This window comes from Salvelinus fontinalis, chromosome 28 (genome assembly GCF_029448725.1).
Source record: "Salvelinus fontinalis isolate EN_2023a chromosome 28, ASM2944872v1, whole genome shotgun sequence".
NCBI classification, from domain to species: Eukaryota; Metazoa; Chordata; class Actinopteri; order Salmoniformes; family Salmonidae; genus Salvelinus; species Salvelinus fontinalis.
The window spans coordinates 5575897-5602942 of NC_074692.1; the positions used below are offsets into that span (position 1 = coordinate 5575897).

General features: G+C 41.3%; 1 protein-coding gene across 1 annotated transcript in view; it reads left to right on the forward strand.

Annotated features, from left to right (window-relative positions):
• The window catches only part of LOC129825984 (fibrinogen C domain-containing protein 1-like), a 165777-nt gene that overhangs the window by 68496 nt on the left and 70235 nt on the right, over positions 1–27046 (forward strand). The window contains exons 3-4 of the mRNA XM_055886203.1: positions 5160–5319; positions 5761–5897. Coding sequence (XP_055742178.1) covers positions 5160–5319; positions 5761–5897 — 297 coding nt within the window. The remainder of the gene's footprint in view (positions 1–5159; positions 5320–5760; positions 5898–27046) is intronic.

The following is a 27046-nucleotide window of genomic DNA, read 5'->3' on the forward strand; positions in this document are numbered from 1 at the left end:
GCGCCATTTTTAATGCTTGTCAAACAAAGGAACGACAGAAAGGCTCTCATCAGCACCATAAGCACTTTGAAGGACAAAAGGCCTATAAAATTTCAGATCGTCAACTTTGACAACAAATTTGTCATTGACACTATCAAACACAGTGAATGCATGGTAATGTTCACTGAAATTATCAATATGCAACTTGTCCAGCAATAGGTATACAATATTGTCAACCACAATGATCTTAGTTATTTTACAAAAGACTGGCATTTCATGCTCCATCTAACTGCAAACTAACAGTCCCTCTCTGTACTCCGTGCCATCCATCTTAACCCAGCTGGTAGAGTAAATGGCTTTCTGCATAGTGACCTGAAGTGACGCTGCCATCTCATGACCACCAGTAAAATCACTCAGGGAAAATGCTTTCATCGGTCCATACTCAGTATGTCGCAATGATGATGTCTCCCAGGGATGGCTTATAGCAAATTGGTGTTTTTTGGCATGGGACTTAGTAATGTTCTTGAAGTTTTCGAGGTTGTTCTTAAAGAGTTTGTACTTTGCCTCAAACCTCATGCACCACATACAGTATGTAATAAAGGACCGATTTGTCTTATGCATGCTGGGAGATGTATCATAAAGGGATGTTCGGGTATCAAGTTATGTGGGTACAGCTGTTTGAAAAGTGTGTGATGTTCAATTGTCAAATGTTTCAGATACACAGTAATGCACTGGCTAAGAAAAGAGGAAAAAACCATGTTGATTTTTCCAATAAGATGAGCAGCAAATTCCAGTTCTCATTTCCTGATGGAACATCACCCCGAAAAAAGGTTGAATAGAATTTAGTGCTATGCTATTTCCGCTGTTCTCTAGGTCGACTTTAGTTGGACGTGTTTTACGCTCCGAGTACCCATAGTCAAACGAGTAGATTCTGGAGGGAAGCGCACGTTTCGAAATGACATTTTCAGAGACACATTCAAACAGCAATTTGAACTCAAACCGAGCCACCCCTTTAAGAATGTCATGCATTATGTCATGCATTATGTCCACAGGACAATTACTACAAACATGGAAGTGCTGCAAACTGTTTAGTTTAGAATTTATATTTACTCCGAACACAGATGGTAGCTGTGGGTCTGATTGCAACTGATTCAAATGCATTTCAAATGTATCTTTACCATGCAAGACAATCTTAGGGTCCTCCTCACTGTAAACGTGTAAAGGACATCTAACGTGAGCACTAAATTACAAGATGTTGAGGTCGGTGTTGTAGCTAGCTATATAGCTAGTCAGTTATCTAACCATTTTTGGCCAGACAAACATTCTTAGTTTTATGCGTTTTGAAGAACAAATTAGTAGATATTAGCCATTGTAAGGGCTGTCGTAGTCGTTTTCCTCCTCAGACGAGGAGGAGCATGGATCGGACCAAGATGCGGATTGGTAAGTATTCATTCTTTAATGGAAAAACAACAAACACTACAAAATACAACAAACGTGACTAACCCGAAACAGTCCTGTGTGGCCCAAACACTGACACAGGAACAAACACCCACAAAACACAAGTGAAACCCTGGCTGCCTTAGTATGATTCTCAATCAGGGACAACGATTCACAGCTGTCTCTGATTGAGAATCATACCAGGCCGAACACAAAATCCCAACATAGAAAATCAAACCTAGACCAACCCACCCAATTCACGCCCTGACCAACTAAAACAAATACATGACAAAGGAAAACAGGTCAGGAACGTGACAGCCATGTTGTTACCTTCACTTCCCGGCTAGTTACATGCTGCACCAAACGAGGCTCAAATTGATCACACTAGGGCACACCCCAATTAACACCATGCACCTGCTGCACCACTAATGTTAGTTGGGCTCGTGAACTCAACACGCACATGGTTGAAATAAACTAACGGTACAGCCTAACTCTGATCCTTTTGGATTTCAATTCATTTTCTCAAATCAAATAGTTTGCTAATTTTAGCTAGAATCCAGCCTACAGTAGCTGACATGCTGCAATTTTCCAGATTTGTGACCGTTTTTTTTCTCTGACCTCCATTGATGTAGTCACCCTAATTATGACCGTCCTACATAGGTAAAAACTCAAATAACATTTGAATGGATTGTGATAGAGACATGAGGTTTGAACAATTCATTTTTGTTAGAGGATTATCTACAGAATTAGCATATTATTTTAACCATTGGTCAAAATATGCGTTTTTGATTGTACACCCTACATTCTGATTAATGAAAACTCACACTCAGGGAGAGCCTAATTGCATTTTTTACCCAATTGTGTAGGGCAGGTACGCGCAATGCCGTCGGGAGTTCGCCAAATAAAAATGTGATTCACATTTTTTTTTAAATGTAAGTCCATTTAGATTTTCCAACATTTGGGTGAGTTTTTTTCTCGCCTGAGTATCCTCGATTCACTGCCAAAAAATGTAACCATATGGTGTTCAGCGAGATAAAAACACATTGTCAAATATAGGTAGCCTAGTCAAATAATTAACTTCCAATCACATTAACCGTTATTCTTTCGCAGGAATTCCACTAACGGTCCGTATGTAGCCAAACGTAGCTGCTAATCATTCTGTTTGCTCGAAAATGGATTAATGGTTAAAAAAAAGTAAGGCCTACATCCATAGAGACACTGTCGACAACACAAGTTGTTCTGCTTCCACGAGCACATCCAAAGCTAGCATCATTTATTATACATTTGTTGTTAGCCTAGCTAGCATGTACACCGACAGTTGTGAATCTGATGCAGCCGAAGAGCTACTGCCCCCTTACCCGGGAAAGAACCAAACAACAGACAGGCACGTTGGACCATCGAAGAGGCGCAAATATGATGAGAACTACATTGATTTGGGGTTCACTTATATTGGGAGTAGTGCCTTTCCTCAGGCACAGTGTGTTATGTGTGCAAAAGTACTATCTCACAACTTGATGAAGTCTTCACTCTTGCACAGACATTTAGAAACAAAACATGCCAATTTGAAAAATACGCCAAAGGAGTTTTTGGAGTGAGAATTAAGGCGACTTTTGAGTAGTAAGACGTATAAAAACAAGAGATACCATTAATAAGAAGGGGCTAGAAGCATCTTATGTGGTGAGCTACCGAGTGGCTAGGACAGGCAAGTCCCATACTATTGTGGAGGACTTAATTCTTCCTGCTACCGCTGATATGGCTGGGACAATGCTGGGGGAAAAGGCAAAAAAACTATACAGACAATGCATTTATCAAACAACGACGCATCAGTGGCATGGCAGGAGATGTTTTGAAACAATTACTGTTTCGCATACAAGCCAGTGAATTCTATGCATTACAGCTGGATGAGTCAACAGACGTGGCGGCCTGGCACAGCTCCTGGTATATGTCCATTGCGTTTATGAGGGGTCAATTAAGGAAGACATCTTCTTCTGCAAACCACTGGAACATGACAACAGGAGAGGATATTTTTTAAAATTCTGGACAGCTTTGTGACATCAAATGGACTTTGGTAGTCAAGATGTGTTGGGTACACTGCAGCATCCCCCGAGAGGCTCTTGCTGCCAAGGGAATGCCTGACAGCTTGAAAGACATTTTGGACACTACAGTGAAAATGGTTAATTTTGTTAAAGCAAGGGCAGCGACCATGTACAGTAACGCTTTTACAACATACAGAATGTGCTGGTTATCAAGGGGCAAAGTATTGACACGTTTATTTGAATTGAGAGACGAGCTTAAAGTTTTCTTTACTAACCATAGTTTTCACTTGTCTGACCACTTGCATGATGACGAGTTTCTCACACGACTGGCCTATCTGGGTGATGTTTTTTCTCTCCTGAATTATCTGAATCTAGGATTACAGGGACTCTCCGTAACTATATTCAGTGTGCAGGACAAAATTGAGGCTATGATTAAGAAGTTGGAGCTCTTCTCTGTCTGCATTAACAACATCATTGTGTGATTTGTTGCGTGCAAATGAACTCAAGCTCAACTCAAATGAACTCAATGTCAAATGTGATATAGCAAATCACCTGAGTGAGTTGGGTACGCAATTACGCAGGTCTTTCCTGAAACGGATGACACAAACAACTGGATTCGTTATCCCTTTCATGCCCTGCCTCCAGTCCATTTACCGATATCTGAACAAGAGAGCCTCATCAAAATTGCAACAAGCGGTCCTTTAAATTTTTTATTTAATTAGCTACTGCAAGATTTCTGTATTGGGCTCCACTCAGGATATCCTGCCTTGGCAAATCGTACCGTTAATACACTGATGCCCTTTCAACCACGTACCTATGTGAGAGGTGATTCTTGACCCTCACTAGCATGAAAACGAAATACAGGCACAGACTGTGTGTGGAAAATGATTTAAGACTGAGACTCTCTCCAATACAACCCAACATTGCAGAGTTATGTGCATCCTTTCAAGCACACCCTTCTCATTAACCTGTGGTGAGTTATTCACAATTTTCGATGAACAAATAAGGTTTTATATGTAAGATGGCTAAATAAAGAGCAAAATTATTGATTATTATATTATTATTTGTGACCTGGTCCTATAAGAGTTCTTTGTCACTTCACATGAGCCGGGTTCTGACAAAAACTCACACTCATTCTTATGTTTAATAAATGTATAGTATAGTGTGTGTGTGTGTGGCAGGCTTACAATTATGGCAAAAAAACTATATTTGAGAGTGCGCTGACCCTGGTGCCGGAGGGGTTAAGCAGCTGGAGGTTGAATGTTTGAAGGGGTACGGGACTATAAGAAGTTTGGGAAGCACTGGTGTAGGGTGTTAATGCCATGTCTGCCAAGGGAAACGTAATGGCCTCGTGTGTTTAGAGTAAGAGAGCCTGCAGTGGTATCACATGATCCCTGATGTCTAAGATATGAGAGAATGGGAGGTGTCTGCATGCCCTCTTCAACTGGAGATTTTTTTTGTCAAAGGAAATCCTTTACAAAAACGAATTTCATTGTGTCAGGTACATACTGCACAAGTACTCCTAACTATGCATTACATCCAAATAGATTGTTCAAAACAGTTACTGTTAGGACATTTCATCCTAGCTCTGCCAGTCATTTCTCCAGCCCCATCCGGCAGCTTCATAGCAGGTGACAAGGCTGCAGTTTAGTTGTTTTTCCAACTACAGAGTGGCTTTCAATGGGCTATTTGTGTGTTTGTTTCCAGCTGCTGTCCGAGAGCCAGATCAACATGGTGAAGGTGGTGAACTCCGTGAGTGATACACTCAACTCCATGCAGAAGGAGACAGGGAACCTGAAGAGCAAGCTGAAGGCAGACCTCCAGAGAGCACCTGTCCGTAGTACTCGGCCCAAAGGCTGCTCCAATGGTAGGCCTATGGATAGTGGCTGGTGGAAGGAGGAATAGTAAATGAGTGCATGGACATCTCTTAACTACCCCATGTCAGCTGTCGGACAATTGTTGATCCCTTGAGCTGCAGTGAACCATATGTTAGACATATTTTATGTCTGACATGGCTATTGTTCACAATTGCACTAGAGGGGGAAAAAAGCATTGCTTCATATTGAAATAGGTTTAAACTGTGTTAACTGTTTGCATACTCTGACATCCCAAGTCATTTTTGTACAAACATGGCGTTTCTATAAAGTACAGACAGGATTTTGACAGGGTGTAGTGAAGCTGTCTAGGTTGATTCAGAGATACGACAGATTATTAAGAGAAGAAAATGATGGAGCTCGCTGGTTTAATTGAATCATGTCTATGAGAAATTCTCGGATTTAAAAGTGAATCAGGTTTCTGATCTCGCTAGGCTCTCGACCTCGGGACTGCAGTGATATCTTCACCGGTGGTCAGCGGGAGGATGGGATCTACTCTATCTTTCCCACACACTACCCTGCTGGCTTCCAGGTCTTCTGTGACATGACAACGGATGGAGGAGGATGGACGGTGAGTGTCTCTTCTGTGTGTCAACCTGTGTCACGCCTTGCTGTGTAGGAGAAACAATCATGTTTAGGTATGATACCAGTACTTGACAACAATGTACTATATACAGTACATCCACAAAACATATGGACGGACAGACAGATGCATGCATCAAACCAATGTTTGTTTCTTTTTAATTTAATTGCAGCGCAGTTAAAAGCATGGCCTTTTACTCACTCACTCATTCATCAAACACATAGGAGCTTTAATAGCACACTATCAGAAAAGTTCTAACCAAGTCTAACTTTCAGGGTATGTTTGGAGGAATTCATTTGTGTTACTTTTCTCATCACTATTCCTAAAGTGTCCTCCAATACTTCATTGCTAAAAAAGCCAATTATTCTGAGCATGAGGGATCACTTAAAAGTACCTCTTTCTCTTTTTTTCATAAGAATGTGTTTCAAATACAAAGCCCATTAACTTTTCAAGTGCCTTGTAGGTAATATCCTGCGGCTTCTTAGCTTTCCTTCCACTCTAGCATTTCATGTTCTTTTAGACTGTTGTGTAGACAGAGCATTGTTTGTCTTGCTTTATTTAGAAAGCATTGAACTGATTGTGGGATAGGTAGAGTGGGAGGGCAGTAAAGCAACTGGCACAATGAAGATTGGAACCTCAGCTGGCCATGTTTTGTCTGGAGGCAGCAGTGTTGATCACTAGACCAACCTCAAGCACAGACCATTATACTTTAGATATGACAGCATGACATGAGGTAAACAAAAATCCTGCATGAGGATTTATTTATTTATGTTTTACATGCTGACCAGACCGGACACGCCAACGAGCGTCTGCGACGCCAAGGGCTAACATGCTGACCAGACCGGACACGTTCCGTGCGCAAGCGTTGCAAAAGAAATTTAGAAATCCATGTTATTCAATTATTGCACCCACACTGCTTGCACGCGCCAACGAGCGTCTGCGACACCAAGGGCTAAAATAGATGTCGTTCCTATTTCTGATGCAGATCGCGCTGCAAGTCCTGCCTCTCCCATCTCCTCATTGGTTTATAGAAGAAGGTACCCACGTGCCATCTCCTCATTGGTTATACCCACGTGGGTGATAGAAAGACGAACTGTTTTGCCGGTAGTCGTGGTAATACAATGAAAGTTTAGATGCGATCACCATATAATTTAAACATCAAAAAGCGGAGAGATGGAGGAGAGATGACTAGAAACGATTCGGTTGGCCGTTTTATGTGTGGATTAATTGTTGGAGTAGAGATCATTTTGCATTTCAGGTAAAATAACAACTCAATATTTATATTGCAGGACAAATTAGCTAGCAACAGCAAGCTAGCTAAATAGGACAAATTAACGTTAGCTAGCAAGTGCAAGCTAACTAGCTAAATTACCATACGATGGTGCACGCGCGCAGCCGGTTTGGGCAGGGTGTTAGGGGGTAGATCAGCTTTAATATTGCAGATAGATTGTGGCTTCCATAAATGTAATTGTCTGCATCATTTCCAATCCCCCATATATTTTTGGGTTAAGTATGTACAATACCGTTCAAAAGTTTAGGGTCACATAGAAATGTCCTTGTTTTAACAATTTTTTGTTGATTAAAGTAACATCAAATTGATCAGAAATACAGTGTTTTCTAATGATCAATTAGCCTTTTAAAATTATAAACTTGGATAGGCTAACACAATGTGCCATTGGAACACAGGAGTGATGGTTGCTGATAATGGGACTCTGTATGCCTATGTAGATATTACATTACAAATCTGCCATTTCCAGCTACAATAGACATGTACAACATTAACAATGTCTACACTGTATTTCTGGTCAATTTGATGTTATTTTAATGGACAAAAAATTTGCTTTTCTTTCAAAAACAAAGACATTTCTAAGCAACCCCAAACTTTTGAACGGTAGTGTATGTATATATATGTATATATATATATATATATATATATATATATATATATATATATATATATATATATATATATATATATATATATATATATATATACACAGTACCAGTCTAAACTATGGACACACCTATTCATTCAAAGGTTTTTATTCATTTTTACTATTTTCTACATTGTAAAGTAATAGTAAATACATCAAAACTATGAAATAACACATATGGGATCATGTAGTAACCAAAAAAGTGTTAAACAAATCAAAATATATTTTATATTTGAGATTTTTCAAAGTAACCACCCTTTGCCTTGATGACAGCTTTGCATACTCTTGGCATCCTCTCAACCAGCTTCATGAGATAGTCACCTGGAATGCATTACAGGTGTGCCTTATTAAAAGTTCATTTTGTGGAATTTCTTTCCTTCTTAACACATTTGAGCCAATCAGTTGTGTTTTGGCAAGGTAGGTGTGGTATACAGAAGATAGCCCTATTTGGTAAAAGACCAAGTCCATATTATGGCAAGAACAGCTCAAATAAGGAAAGAGAAACAACAGTTCATTATTACTTTAAGACATGAAGGTCTGAAAGTTTCTTCAATAGAGTCGAAAATCCATCAAGCGCTATAATGAAACTGGCTCTCATGGAGACCTTCACAAGAAAGGAAGACCCAGAGTTACCACTGCTGCAGAGGCTGCAGAGGATACGTTCATTAGAATTACCAGCCTCACAAATTGCAGCCCAAATAAATGCTTCACAGAGTGCAAGTAACAGACACATCTCAACATCAACTGTTCAGAGGAGACAGCGTGAATCAGGCCTTCATGGTCGAATTGCTGCAAAGAAACCACTACCAAAAGTCACCAATAATAAGAAGAAACTTGCTTGGGCCAAGAAACGCGAAAAATGGATACTAATATTTATAAATAAACTTTTCCAGTCTTATGTTTTGGGGGGTTAATATCCAGCTTGATTGTTATTGCCCACAAGTAAATTAATCAGTGTTGGGTTACTATTTAGTCAGTTTTAGAGATATTGAATATTGCGATTTCTCATGAGGCATTCTACACCACCATCTTTAGTCCGTCATATTAGCATTATTCGTCGATGCTCACCAGCGGGACATCATTTGCCTTTAAAATGGCCACTCATATACTTTATCAGTAAAGTGGAAGCCCTATCCCGTTTTGTGGAGTTTGAATAAGTTCCATTTATTTCCTCGGCTGCAGTCACACTCAATGTCTGCAGAAACCCCCAGATGGCTTGTGCTGAGAGAAGCTGTGGTGAAATGGCCTTTTAAACTGAAAAGAGTGTGATATTCATAACTTCCACTATGCGGTTGGCAATATCTGAGATAGTGACAGCGCAGCATTTCCTCTGTGACTTGTTGAGGTTTCCAGGGCTCTAGAGTCATCTCCCCTTAGCTTGGTGTCAGCTTGGTTTAACAGAGGAGTACGTGGAGACACATTCCCAGACCAAAGTCCAACGATCCAATGATTACCAAAATCTTAAGAGACAAATAGTACCCAGTGATTAGTTACTAGTACTAAGCTGCTTCCCACAGATGAGAGTATTAGTTTCTGATCATTCAGAGACATTTTTTATTTGACCACATCTCAGCAGTGGGCGATGGAAGGCGAAGAATGGAGCTTTTAAAAGGAATTAATAGTCACAGCGACCTTATTCATCATTGCTGGTCTCCAGCAGTTTTCAGATGAGGATACAGACTCATCTCTCTCTGCACAGCTGAAGATCTGGGAGCTCTGCTTTCCTGACATACAGGAGGGCTGCTGCTTCACACTCAGACATGCAGCGTCTCTCTCTCTCTCCGCTCTTTCTCTCTGCTTTCTCTGTATAATTTTTTTTCTCCATTTGGTTTACCATAGTATTGGCCTGATAGCTTCGTGTGAACAGCCAGGTCACCCGTGATTACAAGCCAGTATTCAACATCCATCCATGTCTGACCATGTGGAAACCGGCCACTAGGGACAACAGTGAGTGCTCTTACCTTCAAGTAGGTTTCTGTTTTGCTAAGGAACTGTGGATGGGGATGGCAGATGGGCATAAGCAGAAGCATCAGCCTGTGATACTCAAAGTTTGCAGGTTTAAATCCAGCAATAAAAAGTTTTGTTTTTATCCTATCCCAAACCTTAACCATTCGGAGTTAATGTCTACGATTTGAGAGTTAATGCCTAAACCTAACCCTGACTTTTAAAATTCATAGTTAACGCTTAACCTTAACCACTTCGAAATTAGAGGTTTGCAGCAACTTCTAAATTTGATGTTTGGGATACATGGATGAACAGCTAATTCTGACGTGAGACTGTGAGAGCTAATTGCGTGTGAAAGCCAGATAAAATCATATTTTCAATCCGGTATTAATGATTCGAGAGACAGGTGCAGGAATGCTTAATAAGGTTTTTTATTAAGCCCAAATTACGGGGTGCCGTGTACAGGCATGGGGACGAAGACCAAACAAACACGTAACAAAACACAGGTTAGAAACCCAAAACAAAAGAGCGAGGAGTACCTCGAATAAATAACACACGCACACAATGATTAACACAAGGGACGAGACCCGTAATCATCAGCACAATCCACAAGGGCACAAAAGCCCAAAACACACAGCACAGGTAATCATACGCACCAACAGACATTGTAACAATAATGGACAGCACCATGGTGAACAAAAGGCACATTATACAAATACAATCAGTTTCACCGGTTTCGAGGATGATCACAGGAACGCAGTGCGGGTTGATCAGGACCCAATGCAGCTGCTGAAGTTGTGTCGTTGTCGGACGGGCCAGTTGTGGCCGCTGAAGTTGCTTCGTAGGATGGACCCATTGTGGCAACGTCGGATGACCCAGTTGGAACTGCCGAAGTTGCGGCGACACTGGACGGACCAGTTGCAGCGTCGTGTGACGGGCCATTCCCGCTGTCTCTTTCAATGGTCGATTATTTTGTCACGTTGGTAACAAAGATTTGGGAGACAGGCGTAGGAATGCGTAATAGTGTTTTTTATTATACACCAATTTACGGCGTGCAGTGTAAGGGCACGGGGACGAAGACCAAAAAAACACGTAAAAAAGCACAGGGTAGAAACCCAAAACAAAAGAGCGAAGAGTACCTTGAATAAATACACACGTGCACAATGATTAACACAAAGGACAAGACCCGTAATCATCTCCGCAATCCACAATTGCACGCAAGCCAAAACACACAGCACAGGTACTCACACGCACCAACGGGCATTGTAATAATAATCCACCCCACCATGGTGAACAAAGGGCACATATATACAAATACAATCAGTGGGATTAGGGGCCAGGTGTGCGCAATGAAAGTTCCAGAGGGTTCGTGACACATATGACCCTAATGGAATGCATGGATGAAGGTCTTTTCCCAGAGGCATCCCTTGCATTGACAAAGTGCACGAGACTAGCCAGAGTGACAGATGTCACTCAGATCACTCTGTTTTGAATTTAAATTTGTTCAGTAAAAAAAATAAAACACTTAGACACATAGCTTTTTTTTCTCATCCTTTTCTTTTAAAGAGCTCTGTCACAACGGACCAGTCAGTCATGTTGGCTTACCATCAGCATTGGGGGTGAAGGAGAGGCCAATAAACTGACCGACTGATGGAAGCCCCATAACCAGGCCTTCTTTTAGATGAGATGCTGTGAAATACTGGGCATCTAACCTGATTGGGACAGTCTTTTAATTTTAAATGTCTACGCCGTTGGAGAAGGGGGTTCTAAACTGACATATGGAATTGTTTTAAAAGGATCATACTATGGATCGTTTAGCATTGAATAACACATTCATAAATGGCCAAAAAGACATTCAGATGCTTTTGACGTTTTCATGAGAAGAAGATTTTCCGGATGTCTCATGGTCTGACAAACACCGCTCTAGCTCTGCCACCTTTCACCGCAGATGCAGAAGTGTGAAGTCAGCAGATGCAGGGGATTGAGACGCATCCAATGCAACAAAAATAGATATCTCTAGTTTAAACTGACGGATTTTGATGGGGATTTTTTTATTTGGTTACTTACATTGCGCGCCGGTGCGTCAATCGACTCTAGGGTGCTAATCTGGACTCCTCACGTTGTTCCACTCCCACTGTGATGACTGTAGCAGCTTGTCTTTGAAGGTTGCTCGAACCCTAGTGGCAGTAGAGAGGTTAACAATCCCAGATCTACCCTATTTACATTGGGAACGTAATTAGTGTGTTTTGACAACCTTGACATTCACTCTTCGCCCATTTCACTCTTGGGTCAGCTTCAATGTGACAGGGTTGACTCTCCCCACTGGCGCCCAGCACTGAATAGACTGGTGGGTTATGACACTCTAGTGCACTGATGTGCCTATGAGGGAGTGTCTCAATCAGGGTCAAGACCTCGGAGGCCCCGCGTCCTGAAATATTTTACACAGAACAGGCTTTATTATTATCAAATTATAACCATCACCCGTAGTGGGGGTTGTAGTACTGTAGTGGTAGACAATAATGATAGTATGCCATCTGCTTTTATTCAATTTGATATAGGCCAAGGCCCAGTTGCAGTTGTAAACGGCAGAGTTGTAGTAGTGCTAGTGTTTTTGATACAAAAATGCTTTTGATATGTTAGATTTTTTTTTCTCTTCATTTTAAAGAGAAAGTAAATGAAACCAGCCTCTCGGGGAGATGGTCTGACTGGGAACCAGTCATCCAGGAATCATTTTCTGTCTGTAATCAACTGGGGGGATTGCACCAGCACACTGGTCCTCACTGTCTCTGGAACGACGGAGCATGGGAATAAAATATAGCAATCCAGTTTCAATTTGACCCTATAATGTTTGACACGTTCTTTTCTATTATAGCGTCTTTCCAAGCTGAGCCCCCGCAGCTCTGCAGTCCTCTCCACTTTTTCAGTTCTTTCAATAATTGCTGTATTTTTCTGCCTCTCATAGCTTGGGACACGACGTTGGCGAGAACGTGGTCTTATTTCTGATGGCAGACTTTGAAAGGTGATGAAAGATGAAAGTAACATTAATACCAGAGGGGCAACTCCGTGGCATATTTTCCCCTTTTCCATTGCGGCGGTTTGAATTTTACATGACCACTAAAGGTCTAGAGAAACTCTAACGATTCTTGGAGTGGCTCTTTTAGATTCTGAAATAAGATGCTACCTTGAGATTAAAGTTGTTTTAAAACAACTGAACCCTGCATTTAAAGGAAGTGGCTTAACCATTGATCATGCAGAGAGTCGTGATTTACCAGGATTACAGATGGGTTGGAATTGTAATGCAGTTCTCAGTGAGGAAAGTTATTAATAAAAAGCACATTTAATCCATATAGGGTTCAAATATCCCTGTTCCTAGCAAAACTATACATTTTTTCATTTTATTTTATTTGCTAAAAGGAAGAGAGTTCAAATGAATGGTTTATTCATTATTCATTATGGCGCAAGAAGGTTTGCTAAAATATTTATCTTTGGTACACAGTACAGCGGATTGAAGAACTTTTCAGTAGTGCAGGCGTTTTGTTTTATTTTTCGAGGTTAGATGTATTTTTGATGCACATACCACTTTTTCAAGTGTCCTTGAATTCTTCAGTTCCTGAAGTGTCCTTGTATATTAAAAAAAAACTTTGAATTACCGACAAAGGGGGGCCCCATTGATTTTGTTAGACACTCTCACTCAGATACAAGTATCATATTAAAAACTGCAAATATTTCCCTCCGCCAATGGCAAAATTTGTAGATTTGCATGAAATTAGTTATTCAATTCAAAATCTCTCTACTCTCTGGATTTTTAAAATTTTATTTCAGTAAATTTGCTTTAAATGTGCAACAATTATCCAGCACTATGGATTTTAAATTATGCAATAGCCCTTTTCACGCTGCATTGTTATTAGAACCTGGCTATCAATTAGCCCCAGGCTAAGACTGGCCACTAGGCTAGTATTCACACACGCAGGTTAACCCTGGGCTAACTTTAGATTCACAGGACAAACTGGGATTAAGGACAAACACACATGCAACAAATATTCTATCTCTGCCACGCAATCAATTTTCGCAAATAAGGCATTTATTAACACATTACTTCCCTTTGCTTCTAGCCTAGCATTTTATTTCCAACAGTGATGGTTTGTATAAAGCTGATTTGTCTGCCTGTCCGACCTCGGAAACAATGTTTCACTATTGACATGCGATATCGCCCCTGCACAGCAAATACTGTACACAGATGAGATATCAACTTTTTTGATCCAAACAAAATCATGCTACTATGATTACGGCTTATCCTGAATGAATTGTGAATAATGATGAGTGAGAAAGTTATAGAGGCATAAATATCATACCGCCCTAAATGGGGAGGTATGATTGTAATGGTGAGAGGTTAGCATGTCTTGGAGGTATGATATTATGCGTCTGTAACTTAACTTAACTCACTCATCATTATTATTCTCAATTCATTAAGGACTATCCCTATTCATGGGAGCATCCACATTCATGTAGAAGTGTTTAGAAACATATTCTATTCTAATTTGCAATATATTCTTATTTACTCCAAAATGACACAATACATTATTTACCATCCATTTATATTGGGCATAAAATTATCTAAAACACGACCAAAACAAACAGCAAATGCATGCAACACGTTTGTAGAGTCACAAGCTTGATGTAATCATTGTGTGCTAGGAATATGGGACCAAATACTAAACCTTTTACTACTTTAATACACATATAAGTGAATTTGTCCCAATACTTTTGGTCCCCTAAATGAAGGGACTATGTACAAAAAGGGCTGTATTTTCTAAACAGTTCACCGTTGGATGAAAATACCCTCAAATTAAACCTGATAGTTTGCATTTTAACCCCATAGTCATTGTATCCTTTAAGAAGTGCTTGACTACAGAGCCAAAACAACAATAACATTGTCACCGTCTCAGTACTTTTGGAGCTCACTGTAGATTATATTCATTCTTAATGGGTTTGATAATTCGGCACGCCTGGAATTGGAAATCCAATGTAATTTTCATGCACAATATTTGAGCAGTAAATTTCCACAGTTCCTGTCTGAATTGGTTAATTATGATCTTAGCGGGCAATTGAACTTGTGTTACTGAGATGAGGATAAGAGTAGGGGGTCTATGGGGGAAGTGGAGGGGAGGTGGATCTGCACACACGGTATCTATAAGGCAAAGTCAATTCCAATGTGATCTAGATGAGAGTGAATTCTCCACCCTGGTGCACAGACTGCTAGTGCACTTCAGAGTGTATTATCTCTAGTAGCATGTTCGGAATTACTCCAGATGAGGTGAGATTGGCTTTGCGGACATTAGGGGGGCTCTGCGTTGAAGTGACAGTTGTTTGGAGAGTATTGTTGGATCAATGTATATACAGTGCATTCGGAAAGTATTCAGACCCCTTGACTTTTTCCAAATTTTGTTACAGCTTTATTCTAAACTGTATTAAATTCATTATTTTCCTCGATTTACACACAATACCCCATTCTGAAAAAGCGAAAACAGGTTTTTATAGATTTTGGCAAATTTATAAAAAAAAAAAAAAACAGAAATACATTATTTACATAAGGATTCAGACCCTTTGCTATCAAATCAAATGTTTTTTAATAGCCCTTTTTACATCAGCAGATGTCACGAAGTGCTATACAGAAACCCAGCCTAAAACCCCAAACATCAAGCAATGCTGATGTAGAAGCACGGTGGCTAGGAAAAACTCCCCAGAAAGGCAGGGACCTAGGAAGAAACCTAGAGAGGAGCCAGGCTCCGAGGGGTGGCCAGTCCTCTTCTGGCTGTGCCGGGTGGAGATTATAAGAGTACATGGCCATTAATGCCAGATTGTTCTTCAAGATGTTCAAATGTTCATAGATGACCAGCAGGGTCAAATAATAATCACAGTGGTTGTGGAGGGTGCAACAGGTCAGTACCTCAAGAGTAAATGTCAGTTGGCTTTTCATAGCCGAGCATTCAGAGGTCGAGACAGCAGGCGCGGTAGAGAGAGAGTCGAAAACCGCAGGTCCAGGACAGGATAGCACGTCCGGTGAACAGGTCAGGGTTCCATGGCCGTGGTCAGAACATTTGAAACTTGAGCAGCAACATGACCAGGTAGACTGGGGACAGCCAGGAGACATCAGGCCTGGTAGTCCTGAGGCATTTATTCTAGGGCTCAGGTCCTCCGGGAGTGGAGGGAGAGAGAGAGAATTAGAGGGAGCATAATTCAATTCACACAGGACACCAGATAAGACAGGAGAATTACACCAGATATAACAGACTGACCCTATCCCCCCCGGCACATAGACTATTGCAGCATAGATACTGGAGGATGAGACAGGGGTGGGTCTGGGGACACTGTGGCCCTGTACGACGATAGCCCCGGACAGGGCAAACCAGGCAGGATATAACCCCACCCACTTTGCTGAAGCACAGCCACCACACCACTTGTATTCTATACTACTCCACTGACTGTTAAACAGCCATCTCCAGCACATCTTTCGCATCAAAGCCTCCTTCACTCATGCTGCTAAACATACCCTCGTAAAACGGACTATCCTACTGATCCTTGACTAAGGCGATGTCATTTACAAAATAGTCTCCAACACTCAGCAAATTGGATGTAGTCTATCCCAGTGCCATCATTTTGTCACCAAAGCCCCATATACCACCCACCACTGCAACCTGTATGCTCTCGTTGGCTGGCCCTCGCTTCATATTCGTCGCCAAATCCAATGGCTCTAGGTAATCTATAAGTCTTTGCTCTTTGCTGATAGACAGTACTTTGTTGAAGCACCATTGGTAGTGATTACAGCCTCAAGTCTTCTTGGGTATGATGCTACAAGCTTGGCTCCAGAGATGGTTGATTGGGTTCAAACTGTGACTCTAGCTAAGCCACTCAAGGACATTCAGAGACTTGTCACGAAGCAACTCCTGCATTGTCTTGGCTGTGTGCTTAGGGTCGTGGTCCTGTTGGAAGTGAACCTTGCCCCAGACTGAGGTCCTGAGCACTCTGGAGCAGGTTTTCATAAAGGACCTCTCTGTACTTTGCTCCATTCATCTTTCCCTCGATCCTGACTAGTCTCCCAGTCCCTGCCTCTGAAAAACATCCCCACAGCATGATGCTGGCACCATCCCTATGGTGAGGCATGGTGGTGCCAGCATCATGCTGTGGGGATGTTTCCTCCAGACCTGACGGTTGGCATTCAGGCCAAAGCGTTCAATCTTGGTTTCCTCAGACCAGAGAATCTTGTTTCTCCTTTATCTCCAAGCGGGCTGTCATGTGCTTTCTACAGAGAAGTCTCTTCCGTCTGGCCAATCTACCATAAAGGTCTGATTGGTTAAGTGCTGCAGAGATGGTTGTCCTTCTGGAAGGTATTGCCATCTCCACAGAGGAGCTTTAGAGCTCTGTCAGAGTGACCATCGGTTTCTTGGTCACCTCCATGACCAAGGCCCTTCTCCCCCGATTAGTCAGTTTGGATGGACGGCCAGCTCTAGGAAGAGTCTTGGGGGTTCCAAACTTCTTACATTTAAGAATGATGGAGTGTGTTCTTGGGGACCTTCAATGCTGCAGATTTTTTTTTGTACCCTTCCCCAGATCTGTGCCTCGACACAGTCCTGTCTCGGAGCTTTACGGACAATTCCTTCCACCACATGGCTTGGTTTTAGCCCTGACATGCACTGTCAACTGTGGGACTTTATATAGACAGATGTGTGCATTTCCAAATCATGTCCAATCAATAGAATTTACCAAAGGTGGACTCCAATCAATTTCTAGAAACATATCAAGGATGACCAATGGAAACAGGATGCCTGTGAGCTCAAGTTCCAGTCTCATAGCAAAGGGACTGAATACTTATGTAAATAAGGTGTTTCTGTTTTTTATTTTTATAATATGCCCACATTTCTAAAACCCTGTTTTCACTTTGTCATTATGGGATATCGGGTGTAGATTTATGGAGAAAAGGTTTTATTTAAAACGTCTTATGGTTGAGATCCCGATAACGGGATTGATGTGAAAGTGCATGGCGCCAAACTTAAACAACAGAAATCTCATAATTAAAATTCCTCATACATACATGTATCTTATACCATTTTAAAGGTAATCTTGTTGTTAATCCCACCACAGTGTCCGATTTCAAATAGGATTTTCAGCGAAAGCACCACAAATGATTATGTTAGGTCACCGCCAAATCACAGACAAACGCAGTCATTTTCCCAGCCCAAGATAGGAGTCACAAAAAGCACAAATAGAGATAAAATTAATCACTATCCTTTGATGATCTTCATCAGATGACACTCATAGGACTTCATGTTACACAATACATGTATGTTTTGTTTGATAAAGTTCATATTTATATAAAAAAATCTGAGTTTACATTGGCGTGTTACGTTCACTAGTTTCAAAAACATCCAGTGATTTTGCATAGCCACATCGATTCAACAGAAATACTCATCATAAATGTAGATGATAATACAAGTTATACACATGGAATTATAGATATACCTCTCCTTAAAGCCTTATTCTAAAATGGATTAACTTCTTATGGCTGAAGGGGCAGTATTGAGTAGCTTGGATGAAAGGTGCACAGAGGTGCCCATATTAAACGTAAAGTGTTTTACAGCGAAAACACAATATATATTTCTATTAGCTCACTACAGAAGCCAAACACACAACGCAATTTACTCCCCGCAAAAATAGCTTGCACAAAACCGACAAAATAGAGATAAAATTAATCACTAACCTTGAACAAATTCATCAGATGACAGTCTTATAACATCAGGTTATACAATACACTTATGTTTTGTTCGAAAATGTGCATATTTAGAGCTACAAATCCTGATTATACATTCTGAATACGTAGCATCGATTCACCAGAATCTCCAGAGATATTTTGGACACTCACCTAATCTGACCAAAGAACTCATCATAAACTTAACATAAAAATACTTGTTGTATGGCAAATGAAAGATACACTCATTCTTAATGCAACCGCCGTGTTAGATTTTTTTAAATAACTTTACCATAACAAACAGCTTGCGTTATTGCGAGACAGCGATCGCCAAAACGGCAGAGAATAGGAATCAACGTTTTCCACAGAAATACGAAATAACATCATAAACTGTTCTTACTTTTGCTGAGCTTCCATCAGAATATTGTACAAGGAGTCCTTGGTCCAGAATAAATCATTGTTTGGTTTTAGAATGTCCTTTTCTTCTGTCGAATTCACGTCACAATGCTAGCCAAGCTTGATAACGTTCCCATCTTCTCTCTACTCAAAGAACGGAAAACTCCAAAAGTCCCAATAAACGTTGAATAATCTAATAAAACTTGGTTGAAAAAACATACTTTACGATGTTATTATCACATGTATCAAATAAAATCAGAGCCGGAGATATTCGCCATGTAAACCGAACGCTTATCAGAAGACAATATCGAGGTGCTTCGCGTGCCTAGGTAGAGAAAGGAAATTCCTGACCTGCCACGCCAAAAGCTCTTGTTCGACTTCAGATCAAGCTAGACACCCCATTCCACCTTCCACTGCCTGTTGACATCTAGTGGAAGGCGTATGAAGTGCATGTATGTCGATAAATATAAGCCAGTTGAATAGGCAGGCCCTGAAACAGAGCCCCATTTTCAGAATGTTCACTTCCTGTCTGGAAGTTTGCTGCCAAATGAGTTCTGTTTTACTCACAGATATAATTCAAACAGTTTTAGAAACTTGAGAGTGTTTTCTATCCAATAGTAATAATAATATGCATATTGTATGATCTAGAATAGAGTACGAGGCCGTTTAAATTGGGCAAGAGTTTTTCCAAAGTGAAAATAGCGCCCCCCTATTGACAAGAAGATAACATACATTTTTTGGGGAAAAGTCAAAGGGTCTGAATACTTTCCGAATGCACTGTAAGTATATCAGTACTTTTGTTAGGTACAATGGAAGACAGAAAAGGGTTGTGTTCATTATGGCATACAATGGAAAATGTTTTAAAATATTTTAAAATGAAAATGTGTGTCACGCCCTGACCATAGAGAGCTGTTTATTCTCTATGTTGGTTGGGGCGTGATAGTGACTAGAGTGGGTCATCTAGGTGGTTAATGGTTTATGTTGGCCTGGTATGCTTCCCAATCAGAGACAGCTGTTTATCGTTGTCTCTGATTGGGGATCATATTTAGGTTAGCCATTTTCCCCATTGTGTTTGTGGGATCTTGTCTACAGATAGTTGCCTGTGTGCACACCAGTAGCGTCACGTTTCGTTTTGTTCTTTATTTGTTTTGTTTGGTGAGTTTCATTTAATGAAAAGATGTCTACGCACGCTGCGCCTTGGTCCATTCATTATGACGAATGTGACAATGTGCGTTTCTTATTGGAAAATTCCAGGTAGTCCCGCCCTTTTTTAGCCCTCCTCACTGCCATTCGTTCAGTGTCACTCATTCCCTATTTGATCTAAAGCTTTTGCCACCTAAGCCGGATACATACTCCAAACGGATGTTGGCACATGATTTGAGTTGAGATTCAAAGCTCTTGAACAACTGTGATTCTGTCAACACAAGTCAGACTTGACTGAGATCCCTCTGTGGATTACACTACCATCCAACAGCCAATCAAAAGCTAAAGATCTAAGTTTACCTCAATCGGCTTGTGACAGCCACCTCAGCCATGCTCCCTCTGTGTCCAAATAAAAAAACTGAACCCCTTACGGCTAATTGGAGCGCACTAAGTAGTTGATTAGTAATAAAAGACGGATATCAAGGGCTTTAGTGGCAAAGGTAAGTAGAGCAGTGCTTCACAGATTGCCATCCTTGTATTTGGCTTGTTAGCATTGCTTTGACAGTATGGCTCCATAATCGAAAACACATTCAGTTAATGATTTAATGCTTATCAGCAGGGCAAAGATGATTCTTTACTAGATTGAGACCTGTGCCAGAGAAGTCCTATTGTACACTTAAATGGATTTGGAGAGGCACAGGTAGGCCACAGGCAGATCAGAGAATAATCTGCTATTTGCGTCTTCAGACAATACTAGATTGTTTTTCTCATGTACAATATAAAGACACAGCTCTTGAAATGATGTACTGTAGCTTTTAGGAATGGAATATTCTATCCAGTTATGGGTACATATTCTTTATTCTCTATTGTATGTCTGGTGTTTGGGACACCGTGTAATCTAACATGGGCATTCCTATGTGGTCAAAACTGATGTACCTTATGCTTACTTGTATTGATCTATTCTGTATAGAGCACTGTAAAGTATCCTTTGCAGTGTGATCTATTTGAGACAATATACGGTTGGAAGAAAAAGCCTTTGTTGTTGTGGAGTGATGCACTCCAGCTCTGTGGCTTTGAAAGCTGGTGTTGGTCAATCAGAGAAAAAGCAGGGGTCATGACACACAAGGAGGAGACAGCAATCTTGCACAAATGACTGATGTCAGTGGAAATGCCTTTGGACTTGAATGGTGCTGTACCATTGGAAAGCGGTTTACGGAGACACTGTATCCCATCTGTCTTTTGTGCTCATTAACAGCCCTGTATGGAGCCTTGTGATGGAGCTGGGTAATTTCAGTTGAGCAGAATACTGTAGGGAAGAGCAATTTGTACTGCCAATGTGGTGTAAAGACAACAGGAGCTCTGAAAAGATGCTGTTCCCCTCCTTCATCCCTATATGGGCCTTTGGATGAGTAATAAGTAACCAGTAGGCCTATTTATTTTCTCCCATCACTCTCGTGTAGGACTGTTCCTCTCATGGGTGTTATAACACGAGTGTACGTTATGAGTGACATTGGGTCGTTTTCCTGCGTGGCTCTGAGGGGAAAACATTACAAATATTGTACCTGTGGAGCTGTTCATATGTTTACTATTGTGAGTAGCAATAGTTGTAGTAGTGGTCATCGTCATAGACATCATCGCAGTTGTAGTAGGTGTCACTGTCGTCGTCGTAGCCGTCGTAGTGTAACGGAGTTTAGAACGTCGCCATAAACTCTCCACAGCTAGCTCGAATTGACACTGATGTAGCCATGCAATCTGTATCTTTTGGGTGGCTAAAGAAAGTTGGTATGTTGTCAAGGAGGGTGGTCACGTGTGTTGCAAAGCAGCGGATCACTGGTTCGGACAGTGGAGGAAGCTAAGTTGTTAGCAGCACACTGACCTCTATTACAGTTGCAGTGGTCGTAGTAACAGTAGTTTTTGTTGTTGTTGTATTAGCAGTCGTAGTATTAGCAGTCGTCTAGGTCGGTGCAGCGGCTCACGGAGAACGGCTAAGTTCACCGTCTCAGTTAATTGACAGCTCTGGGTGAGTACAGTACGTTATCAAGTCCTCTCCACGGTGCCTTGTGGTGTCTAATATTCCCTGCCAGATTGACAAGGAGAGGGCATGTTTGTTGGCACTGGAAAGGCCTCTCATTTTCCAAGCCAGCAGATTGGCATGCTATTCTACTCTGCCAGTCTTGGCTGCTCTGAACGTCTTTCAGTGAATAGTCCAATGACATGAAATGGTTATTGTGTCTTTGCACTGCATGGCTTTGAGAAGTATGAAAACAGCCCTCCAACACACCATGCACACACCACAGAAACACAATCCACAGACTATCTAATGTCTCATACTGGTCCATTAGGGTAATATGAAACTAACATTTGATGATCATTCTGAGTGCCGAGGTACGATCTGTGCCAAGGAGAATTATGACATTTAGAGACATATTAAAAGAATGACAGAGCAAAAAAATCAGATGTGATTTTCAATTTCTTGGTTGATTAAAATTAATGCAGTGTTTTTCCTCCAAAGCTAAATGAAACATATTCCTTAAGTGATTAATCAGGAACTCCTTATGTAATAAAATCAACAAAGAGACATTCCATCATTATTTAAATATTCACCATCATTCTCAGATCCCTTTTAATGTCTTCTATCCGTCTCGCCTCCTCCCAAATACAAAAGTGATTAGCCAGCTCTTCTATTGTTGTGCCGTCCCAGCCAATCATTTCTAGTTACCTACAGCATGTATACCCAGAACATTAGTAGAGATGTTTTGAGAACATTAATATGTTACGTTTTTCCAGAACTTTTGAGGTTCCCATGGAGATTCCCATAACATGGCTGTAATGTTTTCCCCATGAACATTCAGTTAATACATTCGACACAAATGTGGCATATTGTAACGGTTGTTCTCCTCCTCGTCTGAGGAGGAGCATGGATCGGACCAAAACGCAGCTTGTGTGGAATACATGAATTTATTTAAACAAGACGAACACGAAGCACACTTGATAAATTACAAAATAACAAAACGACGTAGACCGACCTGGACATGAGAACTTACATAACACGAAGAACGCACGAACAGGAACAGACTAAACAAACGAAACAGTCCCGTGTGGTACAGACACGGAAGACAATCACCCACAAACAAACGGTGTGAACAGCCTACCTTAATATGGTTCTCAATCAGAGGAAACGTCAAACACCTGCCCCTGATTGAGAACCATATAAGGCTAATTAACAATGAACCTACACAAGAAACAAATAACATAGACTGCCCACCCAGCTCACGTCCTGACCAACTAAACAAAGCTAAACAAAGGAAAATAAGGTCAGGAACGTGACACATATCCTTCTTCTAATGTTCATTAAATTATGTTTTCATTTTAAAAACCGTCATGGGATGTTGTCATTAGCTGGAAGCCATATAGGGCCCCCATTGGAACGTTGTTGGAACGTTCACTGTTTGCTGGGATGATGGGACTACTAGGCCATCCCAACATGCTGTTAATGAAGAGTTAAGCTGTGGGAGTCTGGAGTTCTCAACACATTCTGAGCAGAGTAGACCACCCAAGCACACCAGACAGATTGAGAGAGGGACTTCCGGCGATGGAATCATTAAGCTCTTCCCACACACACATGATGCATTATTCAAGTTATTATGTGGACTAATACCATGTTATGGGATGTGTACACAAGACCATTCCTCTTCCGATGCTGTGCCCGTCAGACAAGTGTGTCATCTCGTTTTCTGCGGAATGCTGTGGTCTAGCGTGGTGCTTCACTGTGAATGACTAAATGACTGCTCTGTATTGGGGGCTGGCAAAAAGACTCATTGGAATAGGTCACGTTTCTTTCGCGACTCACTCTGTATTGCGAGGGACAACAGACAGACACATCACAGGATGGGTGAGAGCGAGCGCTTCCCCCGCCCCTTTGGATTTTATGCCACAATAACATATTTCTTTTTTTGTGTGTACCCAGCATATGGAGCTTTCGAGTCAGCGTTTTTCGCTGCAACGTTATTACAAGTGCCCCCTAGCTATACCTATCAATCATCCCCCAATTTGCCATCTCTCCCAACACCCAGGACTGTGTCAGCCAGCCTGTTATGCGAGCCCGGTTTCTTTACACCATCTAAATACCCCTTAAATTAAAGCCAGCATCAGGCGCGCTAATGGGAATACTCATAGCCCAGCTCATCAAATATTTATTGAAACATGAGAATTTGCCTTTTATTTTAATCAACTGGCTTATACACAAGGTGCTGTGGTGATTTCGGCAGATTAATCATCGAGAGGTGGCTCATTGAACATTTCCACAGATTAGAGTGAATAATTAAAATATCTTTGGCTGTGTGGTGGGTTGGAGCGGGGATAGGAGGAGTGAACATATTTATTCTCAGTAAAGCCTCAACACATTAATTTTGAATGTAGCCCAAAGCACCTGCCCAGAATGTTGGCATGTTTTATTGAGAGAATTACAGTGTCTTCACAGATCAGCTCACTTCAAAATACACCGCATTACCAAAAGTATATGAACACCTGCTCGTTGAACATCTAATTCAAAATCATGTGCATTAATATGGAGTTGGTCCCCCCTTTGCTGTTATAACAGCCTCCACTCTTCTGGGACGTCTTTCCACTAGATGTTGGAACATTGCTGCGGGGACTTGCTTCCATTTAGCCACAAGAGCATTACTGAGGTCGAGCACTGAGGTTGGGTGATTAGGCCTGGATCGCAGTCGGTGTTCCAATTCATCCCAAAGGTGTTCGATTGGGTTGAGGTCAGGGCTCTGTGCAGGCCAGTAAAGTTCTTCCACAGCGATTTCAACAAACCATTTCTGTATGGACCTTGCTTTGTGCACAGGGGCATTGTCATGCTGAAATAGGAAAGGGTCTTCCCCAAACTGTTGCCACAAGGTCGGAAGCACAGAATGGTCTAGAATGTCATTGTATGCTGTAGCGTTAAGATTTCCCTTCATTGGAACTAAGGTACCTAGCCCGAACCATGAAAAACAGCCCCAGACCATTATCCCTCCTCCACCAAACATTACAGTTGGCACTATGCATTTTCCTCTCATCCGCCAAACCCAGATTTGTCAGTCGGACTGCCAGATGGTGAAGTGTGATTCATCACTCCAGAGAAGGCATTTCCACTGCTCCAGAGTCCAATGGCAGCGAGCTTTACACCACTCCAGCTGACGCTTGGCATTGCACATGGTGATCTTAGGCTTGTGTGCGGCTGCTTGGCAATGGAAACCCATTTCATGAAGCTTTCGATGAACAGTATTTGTACTGATGTTGCTTCCAGAGGCTGTTTGGAACTCAATAGTGAGTGTTGCAAACGATGACAGACGATTTTTACATGCTACGCGCTTCAGCACTCAGCGATCCGGTTCTGTGAGCTTGTGTGGCCTACCACGTCGCAGCTGAGCCGTTGTTGCTCCTAGACGTTTCCACTTCACAATAACAGCACGTACAGTTGACCGGGGAAGTTCTAGCAGGTCAGAAATTTGACTAAATGACTTGTTGGAATGGTGGCATCCTATGACGGTGCCACGTTCAAAGTCACTGAGCTCTTCAGTACGGCCATTCTACCGCCAATGTTACCTATGGAGAGTGGATGGCTATGTCCTCAAATGTATACACCTGTCAGCAACGGGTGTGTCTGAAATAGCCAAATCCACTAATTTGAAGGACTGTCCACATAATTTTGTAAGCCGATCAAATGACATTGACTCAAAGTGAGAGGAGTAGATGTGCAGTCAGTCATTAGGCTCCACATGCTTTGAAAGAGCCTCACCTTTAGTAATATTGATTAATTGAGCTTCTCCAATGGATCACAGATGATTGGGCTAGAGATGAGAATGCTAAGAGGGCATTTTGCCAAACACACTGAGGAATAACACCTCAACTGTATCACTATCATAATTGAATTTCACATAGATGGTGCCTCTGTCACAATGTATTTGTTTTTCAGTCCATTTGGGAATAGGGTCTCTCTCCTGGCTGTGGAAACTTGGCTTGGCAGTGTGGAAAATGTGAGAGAGAGAGAGAGGGGCACTGGGCCTTGGCTCATTTACATTGATGGTGGCTCTCGCCTCCGCTGGCATTTTCATCGGCCATTGATCCAGTGCCTGGCTGATTAATCTTCTATAAAGGGATCAGAAGTCAATTAGTGTCTGAAGCTCACTTCTAATTCCAGCCATGCATCAGCATCCTAGCAGCCCTCCTGGGGGCCACACAGTTTACACAGACTTTCTGGAGCTATTGAAGCCATTCACATCACCATGCCTCCCAATTTTATGCTGTTTGAATGTTTACATTTTTGTTCTCTCTTGATTTCAAAAGGACATCTGCATACCAAAGACAGCCCAACCTCTCAGGGGAAAGAGCATTGTTTTATGTTAGCTATTGGTTTTCGTAGCATTCGGCATTTTTAAGATAGCAAAATTAATTGAAGGGTGATGTGAAAATTGTGACAGATGGCTTTTTGGTCTTGTTTCTAATGCAAATCGAGCACAGTGTCTTAGGCATTTAGGAGACGGATATGTTGACATGATATGGACTGTTCAGTCCCGCTATAAATGACATTCAGCATATAATGACTTCATAAAGCCTTCATAAGCAATAAATACATCTTACAAAGCATCTATAACTGTATGTCATGCTTTATAAAGGGTTTGTAAATGTGTCATAACTGTGACATAATCACCAATGTCAAATATGATATAATCATGTGCTTTATCTTCTTCAGGATTGGAGGGTCCCCTGCGGGAATGTTGAGCTAACATAGGCTAATGCGATTAGCATGAGGTTGTAAGTAACAAGAACATTTCCCAGAACATAGACATATCTGATATTGGCAAAAAGCTTAAATTCTTGTTAATCTAACTGCACTGTCCATTTTACGGTAGCTATTACAGTGAAAGAATACCATGCTATTGTTTGAGGAGAGTGCACAGTTTTGAACATGAAAAGTTATTAATAAA